The sequence below is a fragment of the Chionomys nivalis genome, chromosome 1 (assembly GCF_950005125.1).
Source record: "Chionomys nivalis chromosome 1, mChiNiv1.1, whole genome shotgun sequence".
NCBI lineage: Eukaryota > Metazoa > Chordata > Mammalia > Rodentia > Cricetidae > Chionomys > Chionomys nivalis.
Genome location: NC_080086.1, coordinates 193,757,644 through 193,778,538, shown reverse-complemented (window position 1 = coordinate 193,778,538; position 20,895 = coordinate 193,757,644). Strand labels below are relative to the sequence as shown.

The 20,895-nt window shown below is 41.7% G+C and overlaps 1 protein-coding gene across 1 annotated transcript in view; it reads right to left on the bottom strand.

Annotated features, from left to right (window-relative positions):
* The window catches only part of Col28a1 (collagen type XXVIII alpha 1 chain), a 162,132-nt gene that overhangs the window by 39,176 nt on the left and 102,061 nt on the right, over window positions 1-20,895 (bottom strand). The window contains exons 25-26 of the mRNA XM_057779390.1: window positions 18,899-18,967; window positions 16,799-16,867 (exon numbers count right to left, since the gene is read on the bottom strand). Of these exons, the coding sequence (XP_057635373.1) occupies window positions 16,799-16,867; window positions 18,899-18,967 (138 nt within the window). The remainder of the gene's footprint in view (window positions 1-16,798; window positions 16,868-18,898; window positions 18,968-20,895) is intronic.

Genomic DNA, 20,895 nt, shown 5'->3' with positions numbered 1-20,895 from the left:
GTTTCAGTATGAGTGGTAGTTCGATTACCATATGTATCCCTTTAACTTGCTTTGTTTCCGACACCACCTGTGGTCTATATTGTTAGAATTGTTTCTTAGTCCTATATTTAAAGATGGAGCTCAGTTCCATTTCCAGAGTCCCTCTCAGGTGTAGTAGAAGCTTTCTTCTACCTTTGCTCCATTCTTCAAAGGATTATCACAGTCTGTGGCAGGGAGATATCCCCACTATGCAATATGAGGATACCCACACACTACCAAGAGACAGGAGTGTCTTAGGTTGCTGCTGTGATAAAACACTAGGAGCAAAAAGGTTTTGTGGTTGGTGTAACAAATGGCCACAAACTCACCAGTTGAATGTGACTCAGTCTTTCACATTCTGGACCCTTTAAGTCTGAAATGAATCCTAATGTAGATAACGCCATGGTTTATTTCATTCTACAGCATGTAGTTAATCATCCCCGGAAGTCAGGGCAGGAACTCAAAACAGGGGCTTGGAGCAGGAGCTGGTGCAGAGGCCATAGAGGAGTGCTGTTTTCTGACTTGCTCCTCGTGGCTTGCTCAGTCTGCTATCCTACAGCACCAAGATGATCAGCTCGGGGGTGGCACTGCCCGTGGTTAGTTGGGCCCTCCCACATAAGCATCAATCATGAAAGATGCCACACAGACTTGCCCACAAAGCCAATTCTATGGAGGCGTTTCCCCAGGTGAGCTTTCCTCCTCCTGGAAGACTCCGACTTGTGTCCGGGCAACAGGACAAGCCACCATGGAGAGTGGCTGCGAGGGGCGTACCCTGAGGACAGGAATGGTAGGGAAGCCAAAAACGAGAAGAAAGTCTATCCTGCAAATATACTCAAATATTTGCTGACCAAGTCACTCTGTCCTTAAAATACTTCCAGAGAAAATGTGCAAACGAGATTAATGTATATACATACAGCTGGACATGGTGGTACATGCCTTTAATCCCAGCACCTGGGAAGCAGCCAGAGTTACATAAAGTGATCCTGTCTCAAAACACTGAATAAACAACAAGAACAAAATGCATGTATATGCATACAAAACTAACATATAGGAGTATTATATATAAAAACCAAAAGTAGAAACACATTAATATCAGTGATTCCCATACTTCTGTCACATAAGAGATATCTGTCTATTTTTGTGACAATAGGAATTACTGGGTTCCACCTCCTGAGTTACTTCTCAAAAAATGTCTTACAGAGTTTATTTTTTATATGTTCTGGGGATTAAAGCCCCATGTATTCTTTAAATAAAATACGAAAAGAGCCTTATGACAAGCACTTCCTTTAGGCAATCCTCCAGCTCGTTCATCTATATGCAGTTTTCTCTCTCATTTCATCTCAACAGTCAAGAAGAGGAAACTTCTCTCTTGATTTCTCAGCAAAACTCTCCTAGATTTTCTCCATTAACTACACAGTGACAACCGACGTGTTAACCCGGAAGCTTAGATGAATGGGCAGCATGTGAGGCCAAGCAAAACAATAAAACTGTGAAAATATCCATGGAGTCAGAGTCTATTATTAAAACAAATCCTTAAATAAAATAAAATTCATTTGTTAACTTGTGGTTTTGTTGCTTTGTGCTTGCTTCAAGGGTAAATCATGGCTGGGTGGTGGTGCACACCTTTAATCTCAGTACTCAGGAGGCAGAGGCAGGCAGATCTCTGTGAATTCGAGGCCAGCCTGGTCTACAAAGTGAGTTCCAGGACAGCCAGGGCTAAACAGTGAAACCCTGTGTCAAAAAAATAAAGCAACAAATAAATGGATGATGAACTTGCATTCCCTCAAATTTTTATAAGCCTACATCAATGTACAAAGTGAAGTAAGAAACCACTCAAAGAATTAACAGAAAAAAATCCATGGCAGGCAGAGAGCCGTCCCAGGTGAGGATAGTACCCCCTCTGAGAATATGCCTTGCAAAACAAGATAAAATGGAAATCTTCACATAAGGAAAAAAAACACATGAAGTTCTCTCTAATATTGTTCAAAGCGGGCAGGGTATATAAAATGTTACACCCATCTTACGGACAATAAAGCATACATTGATTTGGAGAGTGTCCATGTTACATTAAGTGAGAGAAGCAAATCAAGCTGGAAGCCCAGGACAGAATGATTTTAGACAAGTCCACCCACCTGCATGTGAACATGCACATCTAACTGAAGGAAAGGAAAGGGGCCGTGTGCCACGCTATGGGCAGCAATAATGTCCATGGGGCAGGACTAATGCGGGGAAGGGGAGTTTTACATGGTTGAATGGTATGAGGCGAAAAGGGATATAAAGTGTAAGAAGGGGTAGCTACTTTATTTAAAGTAAGAAAGATTCTTGAACTTGTAATAAAGTCATTGGAAAACATACAACAAGAGAAGAAAGCTTCCATTTCCAGAAATGCCCAAACAGATAGTTATGCCCTGAAAAATGTTGTAGAATTATTTCTCACGTTGGGTGGTGGCAGAATGGAGGGGAGGAATAGAAGAAATGATTTCTGATCTGAAAGGTTAAGATATGGGAGTGACTCCTTTCTCTTTGGCATCACAAACTTGGTTTCAGGGCTACTCCCATCACAATACGACACACTGTGGTGTCTCTCCCCTTTAAAAGAAACCCCTTCCTGAATCATACACAGAGTTTCCCATTGCTCCAGCTCCACATTCTAGTTCTTAAATGTTGTCTATATATTCCTTCTTTACTTTCTTTCTTATCGGTCCCAGTTTTAAACACTTTTAAAATAATTTCAAACTCACAGAAAAAAATAAGGATAATACAAATATTCCGCACATTCCCCGGATCCTGACTCATCAGTTAGTGCTCCCTTCCCCTTGAGTGTGTGAACAGCTCTTGTCAGGGTCACCATTGACCTCCATGTTTTCAGTTCTCATCTAAACAGCAACACTGACACAATTATCCTCAAACTCATCCTCACTGGCTTCTGCACGCCACTGGGTTTCTTTCCACCACACTGCTACTTTGTCTCAACCGCCCACCTTTTCTGGATCTTCCTCCTGCTGCAGTCGACCTCCAGATGCTTAGGGTGCTGTGCTCTGTCTACACCTGTTTTCTCATGGAGCTCAAGGATTTGAGCTGTATGTCCTGCCACGTCCCACTCTGTTCTCTCCCCTGAATCCGAGATTCCTAACCTCAATTCTTCCTGAGTAGCCCCAGGGGACATTTGTCTTTATAGATCCAGAGTTAAGCCTCCAAGTTCTTCCATCTGTCTCACAGTCATTCTCCCTTCATTGTCTCTCCCCTCAGAAAGCGGCAGTTCCGTCCTTCCATTCATCCAGGCTCCAGATCTTAATATTCCTCCATTCCTTTCTTGTGCTGTAGCCCACAACCGATTCAGACTCAGTCAGCTGTTTGCACCCATCTGGCACCCTGGGCCGAGCTGCTCACATCTCTCTCCTCTCCTAATACCCAAGGCTTCATGCACACAAGTCAAACCATTACTGACAATCCTTAAATGTGCTGGCCATGGATTCTGCTCCCAAAGCTGTATCTAAAGACTCCTCCGATTCTTTCTGCCTACTGCCTGGGTTTCTACTTATAAACATACAGCACTGCGTGTCAAGGACCACTTGGGGAAAGGATAATGGGCATTGATAATGTGGAAGCATTTTGACAAAATGAGCAAAACAATTAATGCAAAATTCTTCCAATGAGAGTTTCTTTTCTATAATTCTTGTTTTAAAACTCTACCACTGTCATTGTAATACATGCTTTTAGTCCCAGCACTCAGGCTTAGGAAGCAGAGTTAGGTGGATCTCTGAGAGTTTTTGACCAGTCTGGTCTACAGAGCATATTCCAGGCCCAGCCAAGGCTACAGTGCTATATAACAAGGCATTGTCAAAAAAAAAAGAAAAAAAAAAGGAAAAAGGAAAAAAAATTGATTGAAAAAGTAAAAAGATTGATCAATGCAGCTGGTTACTCTGGGAAACCATTTTGCACAGTGGCTGAAATGATCAAGATTAGTTCCAGTTCACAGTCTCATCGGTGAAGTACCAAGGTTAAACATCAATATTATTTCCTCTTAATGGGGCTGGCTGCAATGCTGTCCCCATTTGCAATGAGAAGGGATAAATTATAAACATATGCTCTGACTCTGAAGGAATAACCTCTCTAGAGCATGGTGTAGACTCCATTTAGAAAACCTACTTTATATACCCAACCTTTGAAATAAACATAGTCCACCATTGTATTAGCCTATGAGAACATGTGTATAGCATACATCCCACATTTAAAGAAGAAGCTTTTAACTGAAGTTTAGAGAATTAGACTGTATGAACTTATAATTTTCACCATGAAGTGAACATGTTAGAACCAACTCCGCCAGGTTTTAAATAAGTATCATGTCAAATGCCAAAAAATGTTTGTTTTGTATCTTCATGAGATAAAAACAAGAAATTCAATTCTATATGTCAGCTCCATTCCTTTTTCTCTTCTGATAAGTAATTGTTTTTACATTTGTGTGTGTGTGTGTGTGTGTGTGTTGTGTTGTGTGGTAAAATACATGAATGTACGTGGAGATCAGAGGACAACTTGTAGAGGTCATCTCCCGAATTCTAGGGAACAAATTCAGTTCCTTAGTGCCAACCTTAGTGCCAAGCACCTTCATCCTCTGACACATCTTGCCGACCCCACTGTATGTTTTGATATTTTCATTTAATGAAAAACAATGGGTTTTAGGTGTCATACACATATCTACCTCTAGCACTTGGACCAGTAACTGGCACATAATATTCTCATTAATATTTGCTCAGAAAGATGGGCAGAATTAAAGCTTTTGAGGAAAGATATAGCAAGGACTTCCCCTTTTTACATTGAAACAATGTTATGTCCTAGGTTTATATTAAGTGTTCTAGATCTAACTGTGAACCAAGGCATATGCTGATGTGGGATCCCCCTCTGTATGCTATGAATATGTTTTATTACCATTGGTTATTAAAGAAGCTGTTTCAGCCCATGGCTTAGTAGAGTAAAGCCAGGTGGGAAATCTGAACAGAGATATAGAGAGAAGTAGGTAGAGTCAGGGAGACATCATGTAGCTGCCAAAGGAAAAGGACACCAGCCACCAGCCAGAACCTTACTGGTAGGCAACAGCCTCATGACAACACACAGATTAATAGAAATGTGTTAAGACATAAGAGTTAACTAGAAATATGCCTAAGCTATTGGCCAAACTGTTATAATCAATATATTTTCTGAGTGAATATTTCATGTCTGGGCAGCTGGTAATGAACAAGCAGCCTCTGCCTACAAAAAAGTGCCTGAACTACTGGGGCTAACATGCATGGCCAGATTATTTCAGGTCTGGATCCTTGCTCAGGGTTAGGAGAAAAGTAGCTGAAAGCATGCCAGAAGCTCAGCACTCTGCCTGGGCAACTGGCCGGATTGGGTCTGCTAGGTGTGCAAAGACAGAAGAGCATGGTGGATTCCCACTGCCATGCACAGAGATATTTCCAGGCCATGCAGTGTGTTTCATGGCAGATTTAGCTTTTACTCAGATAAAAAGGGTTTATGTGCTGCACGTTCCTTTCCAGAGTTGAGGTGGTGAGTGCAACTCCTACCCAGAGGTCACAGAGCTGATGGTAAAGATACCTCCACCATATTGAAAGACTAAGAGAGGCAGAGCCAGCATCTAGAGCTGCTGTAAACACATTGCTTACCATTTTAAAATATTCCTTGTCAAAGGTCTGATCTCCAAAATATATAAAGAACTCAAGAAACTAGACTGTAAAAAACTAATCAACCCAATTATAAAATGGGGCACTGACCTGAACAGAGAATTCTCAACAGAAGAAGTTCAAATGGCCAAAAGACACTTAAGGTCATGCTCAACTTCCTTAGAGATCAGGGAAATGCAAATCAAGACAACTTTAAGATACCATCTTACACCTGTCAGAATGGCTAAAATAAAAAACACCAACGATAGCCTTTGCTGGAGAGGTTGTGGAGAAAGGGGTACACTCATCCATTGCTGGTGGGAATGCAAACTTGTGCAACCACTTTGGAAAGCAGTGTGGTGCTTTCTCAGGAAATTCGGGATCAACCTACCCCTGGACCCAGCAATACCACTCTTGGGAATATACCCAAGAGATGCCCTATCATACAACAAAAGTATATGCTCAACTATATTCATAGCAGCATTGTTTGTAATAGCCAGAACCTGGAAACAACCTAGATGCCCTTCAATGGAAGAATGGATGAAGAAAGTATGGAATATATACATATTAGAGTACTACTCAGCAGTAAAAAACAATGACTTCTTGAATTTTGCATGCAAATAGATGGAAATAGAAAATACTATCCTGAGTGAGGTAAGCCAGACCCAAAAAGAGGAACATGGGATGTACTCACTCATAATTGGTTTCTAGCCATAAATGAAAGACATTGAGCCTATAATTCGTGATCCTAGAGAAGCTAAATAAGAAGGTAAACCCAAAGAAAAACATATAGACATCCTCCTGGATATTAACCTTCATCAGATAAAAATGTAATGTATAATTAACAAAAACAGATTAATAGATAGTCATCTATAATAGTCAAATTGTATTCATGTCAGTTAGGTTTTCAAGATGTACATAGATACATTTCAGATGAATGGGTATTCTTCAAGACTTTCAAAGACCTACAGAATATAGAATTTAAAATGTTTTAAGAACCTAGACGTTTTTCGACAGTGAGACATATTTGCCCCTGGTAGCACCAATTACTTCAGAGAAGCTTATGCATGTGGGATCCCACGTGTGACTCAGTTTTCATCTGGAGTCATTTCTGACTTAAAGAAGTCATCTGAGTTCAAGCTTGCCTGCTCTACTTTTTCCTATAACCTTGAGGGCTGTGAGAGACTTCTGATTTAGCTCGTGAGAAAAGAACACTCTGTCTAGTAGACAGTATATTGACAAAACCCAGGAACATCAAGATAGAAAAAGGCTACTTCTGAGATGCAAGCACATGTTGGAGAGGAGGCTGCTCACTCAAGGACACAAATGGTCTAGTCAGATACTGACTGACTGTCTGTGCTGTACTTTGTTCTGCTTATTAACGTGATTGATCTTGTCACTTTGGCAAAGAGTATATGTATATTATCATCTAAGTATATGCAGAACAGAAAATCGCAACAAATATAATGGCTGACTTTACAAAATCTTTCCAGTAAGGTTATTTAGGAAGGGAAGAGAGATGGAGGTATGTGGAAGATTATTTTCTTTGTAAAACTGGCTTAACTAATTTCATTTTTCAAAATCAACAGAAGCTGGTTGGGAAACTTTTAATAGAGACTAGTATTCTAACAGATTGAAAAAACCATTTTTCTGCCTTGAAGGCATAGCTGCATAAGCCACAGTAGCATTATAAAAGCTCCTATCTGTGCCAGCGCAGAGGACTATGATGAATGTGTTAGTACTACTCTTTAAATGTCATCTCTACAAATAGGAATTTGCCCCTTCCCAAGCCCTAAACTTCCCTCAACAACCACAAAGTCGTGAAAAAGCTAAGAAGCAGCTAGCGCTCAGTGTCTCATTTCCTTCTAATTTACTAACCTAGAATGGCCATGGAATGCATAACATAGCGGTGATTGAAAGCTCTAGACAGGCAACTGTTCTTTAATCTAGCAGTGGTAAGTAAAGCATTGGCCACAGGAATCTTTCTGTGTGGGGTCAATCGAGAATTTACTAGATGTATACCCTATGAACACCGAGCAGAGCCACATTAAACATATAGATCTCGTGCCCTCAGATTTATTCCTAGTAAACAAAGACACTTTTTACAACATTCGCTGTGACCCTGCTACAGATATAACAGATTCTGTGACCACAACCATACATTCAAGAAAGCTAACTCTTTCTTCTAAGAAAATGTCGCCAATAGGCCAAGAGTATCTACCCAGAGGAGCAAATTATACATTTATACAATTAAACACTAGGATACAGGAAAAAGATCACAAGTTCAAAGTCTAACTAGTGACAAAATTCTGTAATTTCTGAGTTACAGTATATCTGAATGATTTGTTTTGAGAGTCAAATAGTACAGTTTCAGGGGAAACTCTATTATCACTTAACATGTAACTTCCTTCCATATATTTACTCAAGTATTACTTCATTTATTCATCAAGTAAATATTTATTGGCTGCCAACTATATACTAGACACTGATTTAGAGGCTAGGGAATGTAAGCACAAATCAAACGAACAAAATCCTTACTCCCATGGATTTCTTTTTACTAGAAGACAGATAATAAATCAATGAGACAAATAGATATCTTCAGAGAGTGATCATCCATGAAAACAATAAATCGGGATAATAGAATGACCCTGAATTCTGTAAAAAGAAGAGAGTGTGGCCAGGGATGGTGTTGCTATGGAGATCATTCTTCAGCTAAGTCTCACATGAAGAGAAGGATCTTGTCCTGCAAATGCCAAGGGAGAAGAAACAACAGAGCAAAGACCCAAGAGGAGGTGGGAGTTTGTTTTCACAAACAGGATGAGAAACATGATGCCTTTATCATGTTGGGTGGAGAGACAGAGAGATGAAGATCACAGAGGAGACAGCGCCCACTCAGTACAGCTACAATGGTATTCATTGTCTACTTTCCTTCTAGAAATGTCCTAGGCAGACAATGAAAGGGGAAAGGGTCTTAAGAGAGGAGAATAAATTCTTTCCCTAAACAGATTTGATGCAGCAAAGAGAGAGAGAGAGAGAGAGAGAGAGAGAGAGAGAGAGAGAGAGAGAGAAAGAGAGAGAGAGAGAAAGAAAGATTGATTTTTTCCAGGGAACTAGAAAGCAAACTAGAAAAATACCAGTCACAGTGCAGCTCAGAAAGATGAGACAGAAAATGTGAAAAGGCACACAGATACAAAAGGTCTAACCACCTGAAGTTCTGGAGGGACAAGTAAAAGGGGCTAAGGAGAAGGAAGGTCAGGTCAAATGTATGTCTGAAGACATGACAGAGAATCTTCCAGGAATAATAAAAAAGTATAAAAATTAAGAATTCCATCAAATATATATCTATTAAATACAGTCTATATCCAAACAACAAATTAAAGAGAAAGAAAACCCTCCAAAAACAGAGAAAAGGACAATTACCAGGAAAGAAACAGACTGATGACAACTTCTTCAGATCAGTAATAAATGTCAAATGTCAGAGGAAATTATTTGCACCAAGAGAAAAATCTATATATCTAGATTTTACACATGGAAAATAATATATTTTAATAAGATATTTCAGAAGAAAGATATTTTCAAGTAGAGCAAGCAGAGAGTTGTTCAGCAGACCTGTTTTTAAAGAAAGCTCTCAGTTGTAGTTGAGGTGAAAGGAGAGTGGTTCTAATTCTGAGATATAAAATGGACTAAGGAGAATGATAAATGCATGGATCAATCTAAATAAACAGAATATTTTTAAGAAATAAAATCTTGTCTTGATAAGAAAAAATTGATATCATCTTGAGTGATGTAACCCAGACTCAGAAAGACAAAGCCAGTATGTACTCACTCACAAATGGATACTAGACATAAAGCAAAGGATAACCAGGCTCCATCCACAGCCTCAGACAAGCTAGGTAACAAGGAGCACCTTAAGAGAGACACATGGATCACTCTGGGAAGGGGAAATAGATGAGATCTCCTGGGTAAACTGGGGGCAGGGAGGGGAGAGGATGGGGGATGGGAACATGAGGTATAGGATGGCCTTTTGTGGGGAGGAATGGAGAGAGAGCAATGAAAGATCATCTTGTTAGGGGGGGCCATTATGGGGGTAAACCTGGTGCAAGGGAAGCTCCCAGGAAACTACAAGGATGGCCCCAACTAAGACTCCTAGCAATAGTGGAGAGGTGCCTGGACTGGTCTTCTCCTGTGGATGACTACTCTAATTGTCATCACAGAACCTTCACCAGTCACTGATGGAAGCAGATGCAGAGAGCCATAGCCAAGCACTGGGCCAATTGAAGAGAGGGGGGAGGGATTGTACGAGCCAGGGGCGTCAAGATCATAATGGAGAAACCCACAGAGACAGTTGACCCAAGTTCTTGGGAGCTCAGGAACTCTAGACTAACAGCTAGGGAGCCTGTATGGGACCAACCTAGGGCCCTCTGCACGTGGGTGACAGCTGTGTAGCTTAGCCTGTTTGTGGGGCCCCTAGCAATGGGACCAGGATCTGTCCCTGGCACGTGAGCTGCCTTTTTGAAACCTATGCCCTATGGTGGGATGCCTCCTCAGCCTCGATGCAGCGAGGAAGAGCTTGGTCCTGCTTTAACTTGATGTGTCAGACTCTGTTGATTCCCCATGGGAGGACTTACCTTTTCTGAGTAGTGGATAGGGGGTAGAAAAAAAGGGAGAAGAGAAGGGAGAAGAAACTGTGGTTGGTATGCAAAATAAATTTTTAAAAAAATTAAGAAAGATATGAAATGACAGTGTCAGAGCAGGGTAAGGAATGAAAGCCTCCTCCCTTAGCATTGTGGGGAAAGGCAAATTTAGAGTTTCATAGGGTAGTTGTAAATACCCTGTTTGTTTGATTTTGGTTTTTTGAGGCAGGGTTTCTCTGTGTAACCACCCTGGCTGTCCTGAAACTCACTCTGTAGACACGCTGACCTCTAACTCACAGAGATTCACCTGCCTCTACCTCCCTAGTGCTGGGATTAAAGGTGTTCACCATCAATGCTGGACTGAATGTCATATCTTAATCAAAAGCAAATGGTAGAAGAGGAGGGAAACATATTGTGTAATTTCCAAACTAGTAAAGTGAAAAATACGATTGTCAAAAAATAATTTCATTTCTTTCTTCTTCCTCCTTGCTCCTGCTCTGAATCTCAAAGAGGCACTAGGTAGGTTCAGTGCCTCTGTTTCTCCCTGGTGTGATGCTGGATCTTCTCACTCAGCTGGGGCAGAGAAACTTTGGTCTCAGTGCCTCGGTTTCTCCCTAGTGTGATGTTGGGACTCCTCACTCAGTTTGTCTGGAGCAGAGAGACATTGGTTTCTTCGTGGCTACTCAAAGTTCCCACCCCAAGAATATTAACTGCACTGAGAGAATTCTTCACATGATGAAGGAAAGATTGTCCCAGAGTTATCTGTATGGTCTGCCAGCTTGAACTGTGAGTTCTTATTAAAAATTATAACTGTTTCTTTGCTAGAGATTCTAATGACCTTGACCTAAAACTTAAGATCCTCTCTTATATTTATATTTCAAATGAGAAGCCACACATAGAAAGTTGCTAATACACAAAATCAACTACTATAACCTTCTTAAGATGTCTGAAAGAGCAATAGTGTTAGCATAGATAGTGGACGACTCACCGATTGGTCAGAGGAGCTTTTAATACAATAGAGTACAGCCTTCAGTAAACTAACCCAGGGGAGCTTGATGTGCCTGTTGATGTGTATGTGGGTGTACAGCCTCGTCCAAGGCCAGACTCGAGCACCAGTTGGATTCTGCTCTAATTTCTAAGAAATTTCTAACAGTCTTCTCAAAGGTCACTCATTGCACTTGGGGAAAACAACTGCTTTTTATAGTCTCTTCCAGTGTTGTATGCCAGGGAAAGAAGTTCCTTGAACTCTCCACATCTTCAAGAGTCAAGGGTTAACAAGAAGATGCAAGCTATATTTTGAGTGGTCCAGGGAAGTGTGTGGAAGAACAACCCTGGGTGGCCCTGGGACTGCTCTAGTTCCCTAACTCCTAGGACAATAACCTTTGAATAGAAAGGGACATGGAACTTGAAGAGCATCACCGGGCCCCAGCTCTCACTAGGAGCTCTCAGCTGTGAGCAGTAAAATACCTCTTACTTTGCTAAAAGCAGAGGGAAAAATACACACTAATAAATGACTACCAGGCACTGATGAAAGAAGAAAGGTTTTTATAAATTTTTAATAGCAAAATTCATGGACTATAAAGACTGTAATAGCAGCTAAAAGAACTAGATCCATGCCTCTACTAAACTTGGGCTTGTAGGGATGCTATCTGTTACAAAAAAAAATGAAGGGGATACATGCATAATACTGTTTCTTGACACATTAGACAGGTATCAGTGGGTGGATAGGAGGACAGGGGACAGAAAGCAGAAAGATTGGAAGAAGTCTGCTGTGAAACAGCCTCTCCTAGAAATAACTACCTAGACAAGACTGAAACAATACCACTATCAACAGACATACTCCACAGAAGGGGTAAATTGCACAGCGTCCCATGCCTTGACATGGATTTACAGGCAAGTGATGGCTGCTGAGAGATGGGGAATTAGCCTCTCCCAGGTACAAGCCCCCAACTGGAAAGTCCCCAATGCAAAATGGCCAGCCCTGAAACTACATCTATATACATAAAAATGACAAAAATAGACTCAGCAGGTTGTATTTATACACACACACACACACACACACTGGAGGGAGGAAAGGGAAAAGAGAAGCTGATGCAATTATAGTTTAATTAAAATGCATAAAAAATAAAAGACACACAAACATATTAAAATAAATGTGTACAAAAAAATCAAGAATAACCCCCTAAAAAGGGGAATTAGGGGCTTAATGAATAATCATTTCAGTATAACTGATACAAACCAATATAGATGCACGTAGAAAATGGCATGAAGTTAAACATGGAATCCAGATGTTTAGAATTCTGTGTTCTAACCTGAGTTCCTGAATCAGAGATGTCAAGCAGGAGTAGTCGTTGGTTTTCTGGGGACTACTGCAGTAGGCCCTGTAAGCTAGGATGACATTACCACAGCCATTCCAGCCTCAAGAAGGTCGCTGGCCTTCTACGTAATTCAAGATTCCAAACTGCCCTGACTTCCCACATGGGCCTGGCTACTGGCTCCTCTTTACCTCCTTACGTGAGGCCATTTGTGCCATCTGTACCCTTTCCTTTAATGTCAGCTCTCGACACCCTCCTACAGCTCCCCTTCTTCTATGCCCGGATATTCTGTAGACACAGAGAGCCCTGTCCCTCTTCCCCTGGTCCTCCACTCCCCATCCCAAGCTTCCTCCAACTTTTGACAGGATCCCAACTGGCTCCTCAGAAAAATCTCTAAGTCAGTCTCATCATCCTGCTTTAAATAAGATTATGAAGACTCCAGTATGTCTTCTGTGAGATGCAAGAAATGATGGCGCTGAACTCAGTACCTGTAAGTCTAAGTACTACGTTTCACAGTATTCGGGACATCACCACGGAGACTATCCATGTTTTCTGCTTTCTTCTGAAAGCATCAGCATACTTCAGAGTAACAAATAACTTCAACATTTTTGGATGGTCACTATCAGTACTGCACTTTGGCTATTTTTATTTCCTGGATGCAAGTCCTTTTCCCTGTCTCTCCCGCAAGTCATGCAGCCATAAAACAACAACATCAGCGAGAAAACCGTGAGAAGAGAGCATATGTGTTCCATCCTAGCCGGAATATTTAGGAGCTGAGTGTGTCCTGTCCTCACCGTCTCTTTATGTCCGTGGGGAGTTAATGATAGAGAGTACCAGCCAGCACCAATGGGGAAGCCAGAAGGGAAGACATCCTTCTCGGAGGAAAATTCCCCACTAACCATGAACCCACACTGGACTGAGCTATTACACATTTTGGGGTCAACAACGCACTGCAGTCTGGTGTAAACTAGTACAACCAATATTAGCATCTGCATTATTCAGAGAAGGAAGCCAAAGTGGATAAGCAACATTCAGGAAGTAGAGAAGCCCAATTCAGAGTTCTCAAGTTGGTTGAGTATCCACCACTATTGACTGAGTCGCTTCATCTATAGCCCTTGAGATGTCCTGGGCGATGTCTATTAGCCTGGTGACTGTGTGAGCACTGCAAGAATCACTATTTGTCATCTCTGCAGACACTGGGTCTCTGTCAGACAGCATTCACCAAATTCCCAGCAAGTCATTATGGGAATGTTTCAACGCTGTTAGCAAACTTTCCAGGCCTGAATGCCTGCCCAGACACAGAGTACAGGAAGTCCACCAGCCGGGCTGGATCAGTTCTGTCCAAGTCTAAGTGAGGAGCAGAAACCAGTGGCAGAGAAGTACATTGTCTCCGTGAAAAAATTATATGTTTATAGGAAAAGTCACAGCAGAACTCAGAGCACAAGCTGAAGTCAGGAAGGACTTTAAAGACCTCATGATCCTCTGAGAAACAGAGAGTGTCTGGCTGATCAGGACCCTGGGACAGATTCAACAAGGAAGGCTAACTCCTGAGTAGACTGAAGAGCTTAGGAGAGCCCCCTTTCTCTGCTCCTTGCTTGCTTTCTCAATTGGAATGTCCTACCGCCTCATGACTAAGGATCCAACATTCCTGCGCCACAATGAGACTGCAGCCACCTCTTCTGTGGTTGGAGCCTTGGTCCTATCTTCCCTATGGATGAGAAGTTACAGGAAAGCAGGACATAGTTCAAGCCCCAGTGTCGCCCAAGGTCTCATCAAGGCTTTTGAGCAGGTGGAACCATAGGTGTAAGCTTCATTGACCCAATGTTCTTAGAAAAGTAAGAGAACCATGTCAAGAAATGGTCATAATAAATGAAGAAAATTTTCACTTATTATGTTGTCTTCAAAGGCCAACTCTATCTTTGAGTTCTCTCTCTGTGGAGATGGTCTAACTGTGGGTCAGAAAAATGAGCAAGGCATGCTGAGGGAAGGCTTTATGCACTTCTGTAGTGGAAACCAGCAAACCAACATGTCTCAGGAAGCTCTGTGACTCAGCCTGGCAAGCAGCAAGGTCACAGCCCTAGACAGAGGAAGAGGCACCTCGTCTTGTTGCCGTTAGGATTTTATATGGGGTGTGGCTGTTTGGGTTTGGAGTTATATCCATGCCAGGCCAGGCACTGTGACCTAGTTTTGCTCAGGGTAGATGTGAGCATGGACCTGAAGGACAAAAGAAAGGGCCCAAGGACAGATGAGCCGTGCTTGGTCAAGAAGGATTGATTGAATGCAAACCGGGTTGCGCCAGTGTGAACACAGGAAATAAACCCCAGATAATAGAAGGGAGAAAATGGACACTGAGTTGAGAAGTGAAGCTGATAGACTTGTAGCACATGGAAACTGAGCTCATGTTTGTAACAAGACCAGAGGACTCATATATATGTACTTCTTCCTTTCTGCTCATCTTTAAATCATTTTTATTTTGCCTGCATGTCTGGGCACCAGTTGCGTGCAGTGCCCACAGAGGACAGCCAGTTCCCTTGGAACTGGAGTTAAAACAGTTGTAAGCCACTATGTGGGTGCTGGGAATAGAGTCCAGGTCCTCCGGAAGAGAAGCCACAGCTCTTAACTGTTAAGCCATCTTTCCAGCCCCACATTTCTTAAGAAAATTCTTGCAAAAATGTCCATAGGACAGTACCACCTTCCAACCCTGGAATTTAAGGATGGGGCAGCGGAATGGTGTAGTTTGTAAATAAGAGGAGTTCCACTCTGTCTTCCAGTGCCTGGATGTTATCAACAGTGTGCTGTCCCGTGTGTGCGTAGAAACTCGGGTTGGCAGATGAACAACTGTTGCTTAAAAGACCTGTGCTGAAGAATTCAGGTATTGTGTTTGGACTGGAAAATTAACACCAATTCAATGATTTTTATTCTTGATTAAGCTCACCCTATGCAGAAATATGTAGCTTAAATCTAACATAGGGTTTCCAGATTTATTTTAGGTACCTTCAGTCTCCTGTTTACTAAGTTATGCTATTTGAAAGTTTGTTTTTAATAACTGATTCTCAACCTGTAGATGGTGACCCCTTTGTGGGTCAAAAGACCCTTTCTCAGGAATCACCTAAGACCATTGGAAAACACAGATATTTACACTGCAACTCATAATAGTAGTAAACCTGCTGTTATGAAGTAGCGACAAAAATAATTTTATGGTTGGGAGTCACCACAATATGAAGAACTGTATTAAGCGTCATAACATTAAAAAAGTTGAGAACAACTGTTTAACATATTTTCATATTTAGAATGAAGTTCAATTATCTAGAGTTATAAATTAGCAATTACTCTCTTTCATGGGGTAATAAATAAATACTGATTTGTTGCAGGAAGAAGGATAGATAGGAGAGGTGATACAGTTTATAAAGGAACTCAACATATTAGAAATTAAAAAGGGAATGTCTGAAATTACATAGTAATTAGTTTGCAATTGCTGAAGCTTTTCTACTCAGATACAGGGAAACCCTGAGAATTCCACCTCATTAGATAAACGTATTACTCCTAAGCAAATACAAAGTATTTGAAAGCAAGCGGGCTGTGGATTCCAGAAGCAAAGACCTGGGGCCAGGTGCAGTAATGGCCATTCTGGATGCTCAGGAGAAGCCTCTGGAGGGTTTGGGAAGTTCTCAACCACTACCACAGAGTTGGAGTTTCAACCCTCCATGCCAGGGTACCAATGTTATCCTAGACGCTCCTAAGGCTCCCATTGCAAACTACAACCACAAATTCTGCCAATCCAACCCCCAAGGCCCACTCCCTCTCTCTTCACACCCTACCACTGCTCCAGCCTAATGCCCTACCTCCCCAAGTCCTGTCCCGAGGGTTGTAAAGAGTCCTTAGAAGCAGGTAAGAGAGCTTCTAGGGAGATGGAGACCATACTGTTAGGCAAGACTCCAAAGATTCTTAAACCACTGAACCGTCCAACGCTTCACCAAGCAATGTGTGTCGTGGTTGGTGTCTACAAAGACTGTACTTGCTCCATTTCTCACTTCTGGATGCTGTCTCTAAATCCCGGGTGCAATTCTAACTGCGACACTCTCACTAAATCTGTATTTTGTAACGAAGCCACGTGTTTTCTCCTGATTACCTTACTGGTTAGAGAGATGATTCCAGAGCAGTCAGATTCACTTACTTTAATTCCTTGTGATCCATGACCAGGGGGACCAGGAGGGCCAGGCAGGCCTTTCTGCCCAGTGTCACCCTATGAAAAGAGAAATTTACAACAAAGTATAGGAAGATTAGGGAGGGGAAATGAACATATCACTGCTCTTGGCTTCATTATTACTTTAGCTGATTGGGATCCTCTTGCCCTAAGATAGCTCCTATCCCACTTAAGGCTATGTTGTTCTAAACATTCTTAGGCCACTTGAATTGTTCACAAACAAACTTTTATGGATAACCCAAGTGTAGGAAAAGAAGCAAAGAAGAGCAGCTTCCTTGAGGCCAGGGACCTCTGCTTGGTAAATCTAGATGTCTCCACTTCAGGCTGCCCACACCAAGTTCAAAAACCACCTGAGCCCAGATTCTATGCAGGCTAGAACATGCTGCTCCTTTTTAATATGGGGTGCCATTTCACTGGGAACACTAGAGTCAGGGGAAGGGCTTGCAGACGGCTTGGTTCATAAGGTGCCTGTCGTGTAAGCACCCACATGAAAAAGCATGGCCTGCTGCTTGTAATCTCAAAACTGGGGCTCAACAGCTGGCAAAAATTGGTGAGTTAAGACCAGTGAAAGATTCTGTCTCTGAAGCAAAGTAGACAGTTTCTGAGGAATGACATTTAAGGCTGGCCTCTGGCCTCTACATGTACACACACATACACACACTGGCAGACATGTGTGCTTGTATATACATAAAGATATATATGTGTATACACACACAGAGCAACGTAGTGCAATTGCATACATACAAGTATATATATGCTTACACACACACATAGTGTCAGGGGATATTGATCAAAACTCACACAATAATTTTTCCTATAAGAAAAGTCAGTTAAAAAAGAAAAGTCAATATATTTATGACTTTTCTTTATAAAGGTTGCTCTAATACAATGATATACGGTTTTGAATTCTCAAAGATATGAACATTTTGATTGCGATAACTCCGTTTGTGGACGCCGTCCTATTCATCGGGGGCGTTCAACAGCACTCCTAAACTCTATCCAGTAGATGTCAGTGTCATCTTCAGTTGAGACACCCCAAAATTCAGTTGTGATAGTTTAGGTGCCCCCACTAGTGGCTCTGAGAAGAGGACAAATCCCCCTCAGTGAGAAACACTGGGTTAGAAGAATTAAAGAATCAATAAGTACCAAGCTAGAGGAGATAAGCAAATGATACATAGAAATAAAGGAAACGGTCATGGAAAGCAGCCACTCTCAACCTTCTGTGGGGACCATGATGTTTGGTCTTTGATCTGACACGGTGGTTGAAGATATTCTGTATAGCACATACATTAGCCAGTGAGCTGCTAAAAGGCGACTCAAAAAGCGTCTGGCCAAACTAAGACATGATTTTTTTCTTATCTATATGTAGATGATGTGATTTTTTTTCTTATCTATATGTAGTTCACGGTGGACTCAAGCTTGATATGTAGCACAGGCAGGCCTTGAATTAGCAATCCTCCTGTTTCTGCCTCTCAAGTGCTGGGACTAGCGGTATATACCACACGGCCAGCTAGGATTTGCTTCCTGGTGAAATGGCACAGCCTTGAGAAACCTGGAAATATTTAGAACAACTCACAATTGTACTGAGAGACGTTGACTTTCTGATTCTGTAAGGGAAGCAAATGTTTTAAAAAATACTGCAGGCCACATGACATGAATAAAGAAGATTTCCTCAATGATCCAGAAAAGGCTAAATGAAAGCTTCATATGAAGGAGCTGTCGAGTGGGCTGGTGTTAAAGCTTGGTTGTCCCATCTCAGAAATGCTAGGGGTGACAAGTTTCAGAATTGAGTTGTTACACATTTTGCAATTCTTGTTTGTACATAATGACTTCCTTTGGAGATGGGATCCATATCTAAACATAAATGTTTCACACGCACCTTCTACAGAAGCCTGAAGGCACCAGGATTTTCACTGACACTCATTACATCGAGTCAGCTGTTGACTCACTATTTGTGGCCAAGGTGTGCTCAAAGTTTCTGAATTGAGAGCATTTCTTGTTCAGGGTTTTCCAAGTAGGGATGTCCCAGCAGGTACCTGCTGCTCACTCACATGAGACCTGAGGACTCACCTTCGGCCCTTGGGTTCCAATGCCCCGAGGCCCAGAAGGACCTGGAGGGCCTCTGACCCCTTGTTCTCCCTGAAAAGATATAACAAATAACAAGTTACCAATTAAACACTTATAACAGATAACTTTCCATGTTATATATACGTTTTAGGACCAATTTACAAATTTTGAAGTCCCTTGAATTTTTCTAAGAAATCGACTGAGCCCACTTCACCTAAATCAGTTGCTGTTTTGACATTACATGCTCACTTCTCTTTCTTCTCGTCACGTGTGCACGCTTTCCTGATAAAGGATTAATTTCAGATCAATCAGCTCATTAACTTCTTGGCAGAGTGAATGTGTGCTTCTTTCAGAACTTGCTTCTCTAGAATCTATAAAAGTAATTACTGCTTTTTTGAACAGAGGTGTAAAGGAAATATGAAGATAAAAAGTGGCCACGAGGAGCTATGGCCACATCCTGAATTATTATTCCCTCAACTAAAATAAAGCTACTTGACTTGGGGTTGACTCTGTGATACTTGGGCCATAGGAGTGGTTATGATTGCAGGGTAAACTCTGTCAACATCTTGCTGTTTCCCCAAGGTGTGATGCTATAAAGCAGGTGTCAGATCTTCCTGGGACGGCGCTGTTAAAGGAGACACAAATAAAATCCTCTCCACTCTTCAATTTCTGTATGCCAAGATAATGTTAGCAATGTTCAGGGTTGATAGCATTTAATGCTCAAACAATCCTCTATTGCCAGGCTGACTCATTGAAATAATTCTTCTGAACTTCAGCAAATTCACCAGGTCTGTGGAAAATGATATCTACACTTCATAGGGATAGGAGCGAAATGGGAGAGTGATCCACAAGGCCCAGCACAGGGCGATCACTTGGTAAACACCAGTTCACTACACTCCTGCTTTAGCTAACGAGGAAACAGCCAAAGCTGTGCACGTCCGCCCAGCTACTCGCACATGGGCTGGGCTGAGGAGAGGTGGAGAAGCAGTAACCCTCCTCTAACTGTGGCATTTGCTCAAAAAGCCCAACATGAATGTACCACCCAACCAGTGATTTCACTGCTAAGCATAAATTCCAGGAAAAGAAGAGCAGTTATATCCAAAGTCCCACAAATGTGAGTCCTTGACACAATTATTCATAATAACTCAAAACTAGAAAGAACCCTATGCCCATTGTCTGGTGAATGAGTAGACAAAATCCTGCAAGAAACAGACAATGGATTTGTGCTATTATATGAACACAGCTCAGAAGCAGTGCTTTTGATGATAGATATGGGTAGACTGTAGGATTCCAATTACTGAACGTCAAAAAAATCGATAGAAACAGAAATACCCCAGTAGTTGCCTGAGGCCAGAATTAGGAACATGAATTCATCATAAATAAGCACGAGGGATCCTATGGGGTAAGGAAATGTTCTAAAGCTCATCTGTGAAGACAGTTGTAAACTAAACTTTACTGTAAAATTCACTGGATCGTGTGCCCAAAAGGAGGAATTCTATGAGGAGACATGCTTCTATAAAGCTATGAACATAAAACAGAGGAGGGGCCAGAGGGACGTTTCAGCAGCTAAGAGCACAAGTTGGTCTTTCAGAGGAGCCAAGTTTAGTTCCCAGCACCCACATGGCAGTTTACAACTGTCTGCAACTCTGCTCCAGGGGATCTGACTCCCTCCCCCAGCCTCTGGAAGCACCAGGAAACCATATAGTTCATGAGCTTACATGCAGGTAAGACATCATATGTATGAAATTTAATTGTTTAAGTTATTGTTTTTATTTTATTTTATAGGCTTTGGACCTATATGTCCCAAGATCTTTGTCTTTCTACTATGTTAAGATAGAATTAAAGCAATTTGGGTAATTTTACAGCTTACATTTTTTTTACTGGCTCATTTCTGCCCGTCTTTGCAAAGGATTTATGGACAGTCCCCACCATGATTGCTGAGAAAAGATATTTTTTCTTCAGTGGTGTAGCCATCCTCAAGTTGCCCAAGATCCTATAAA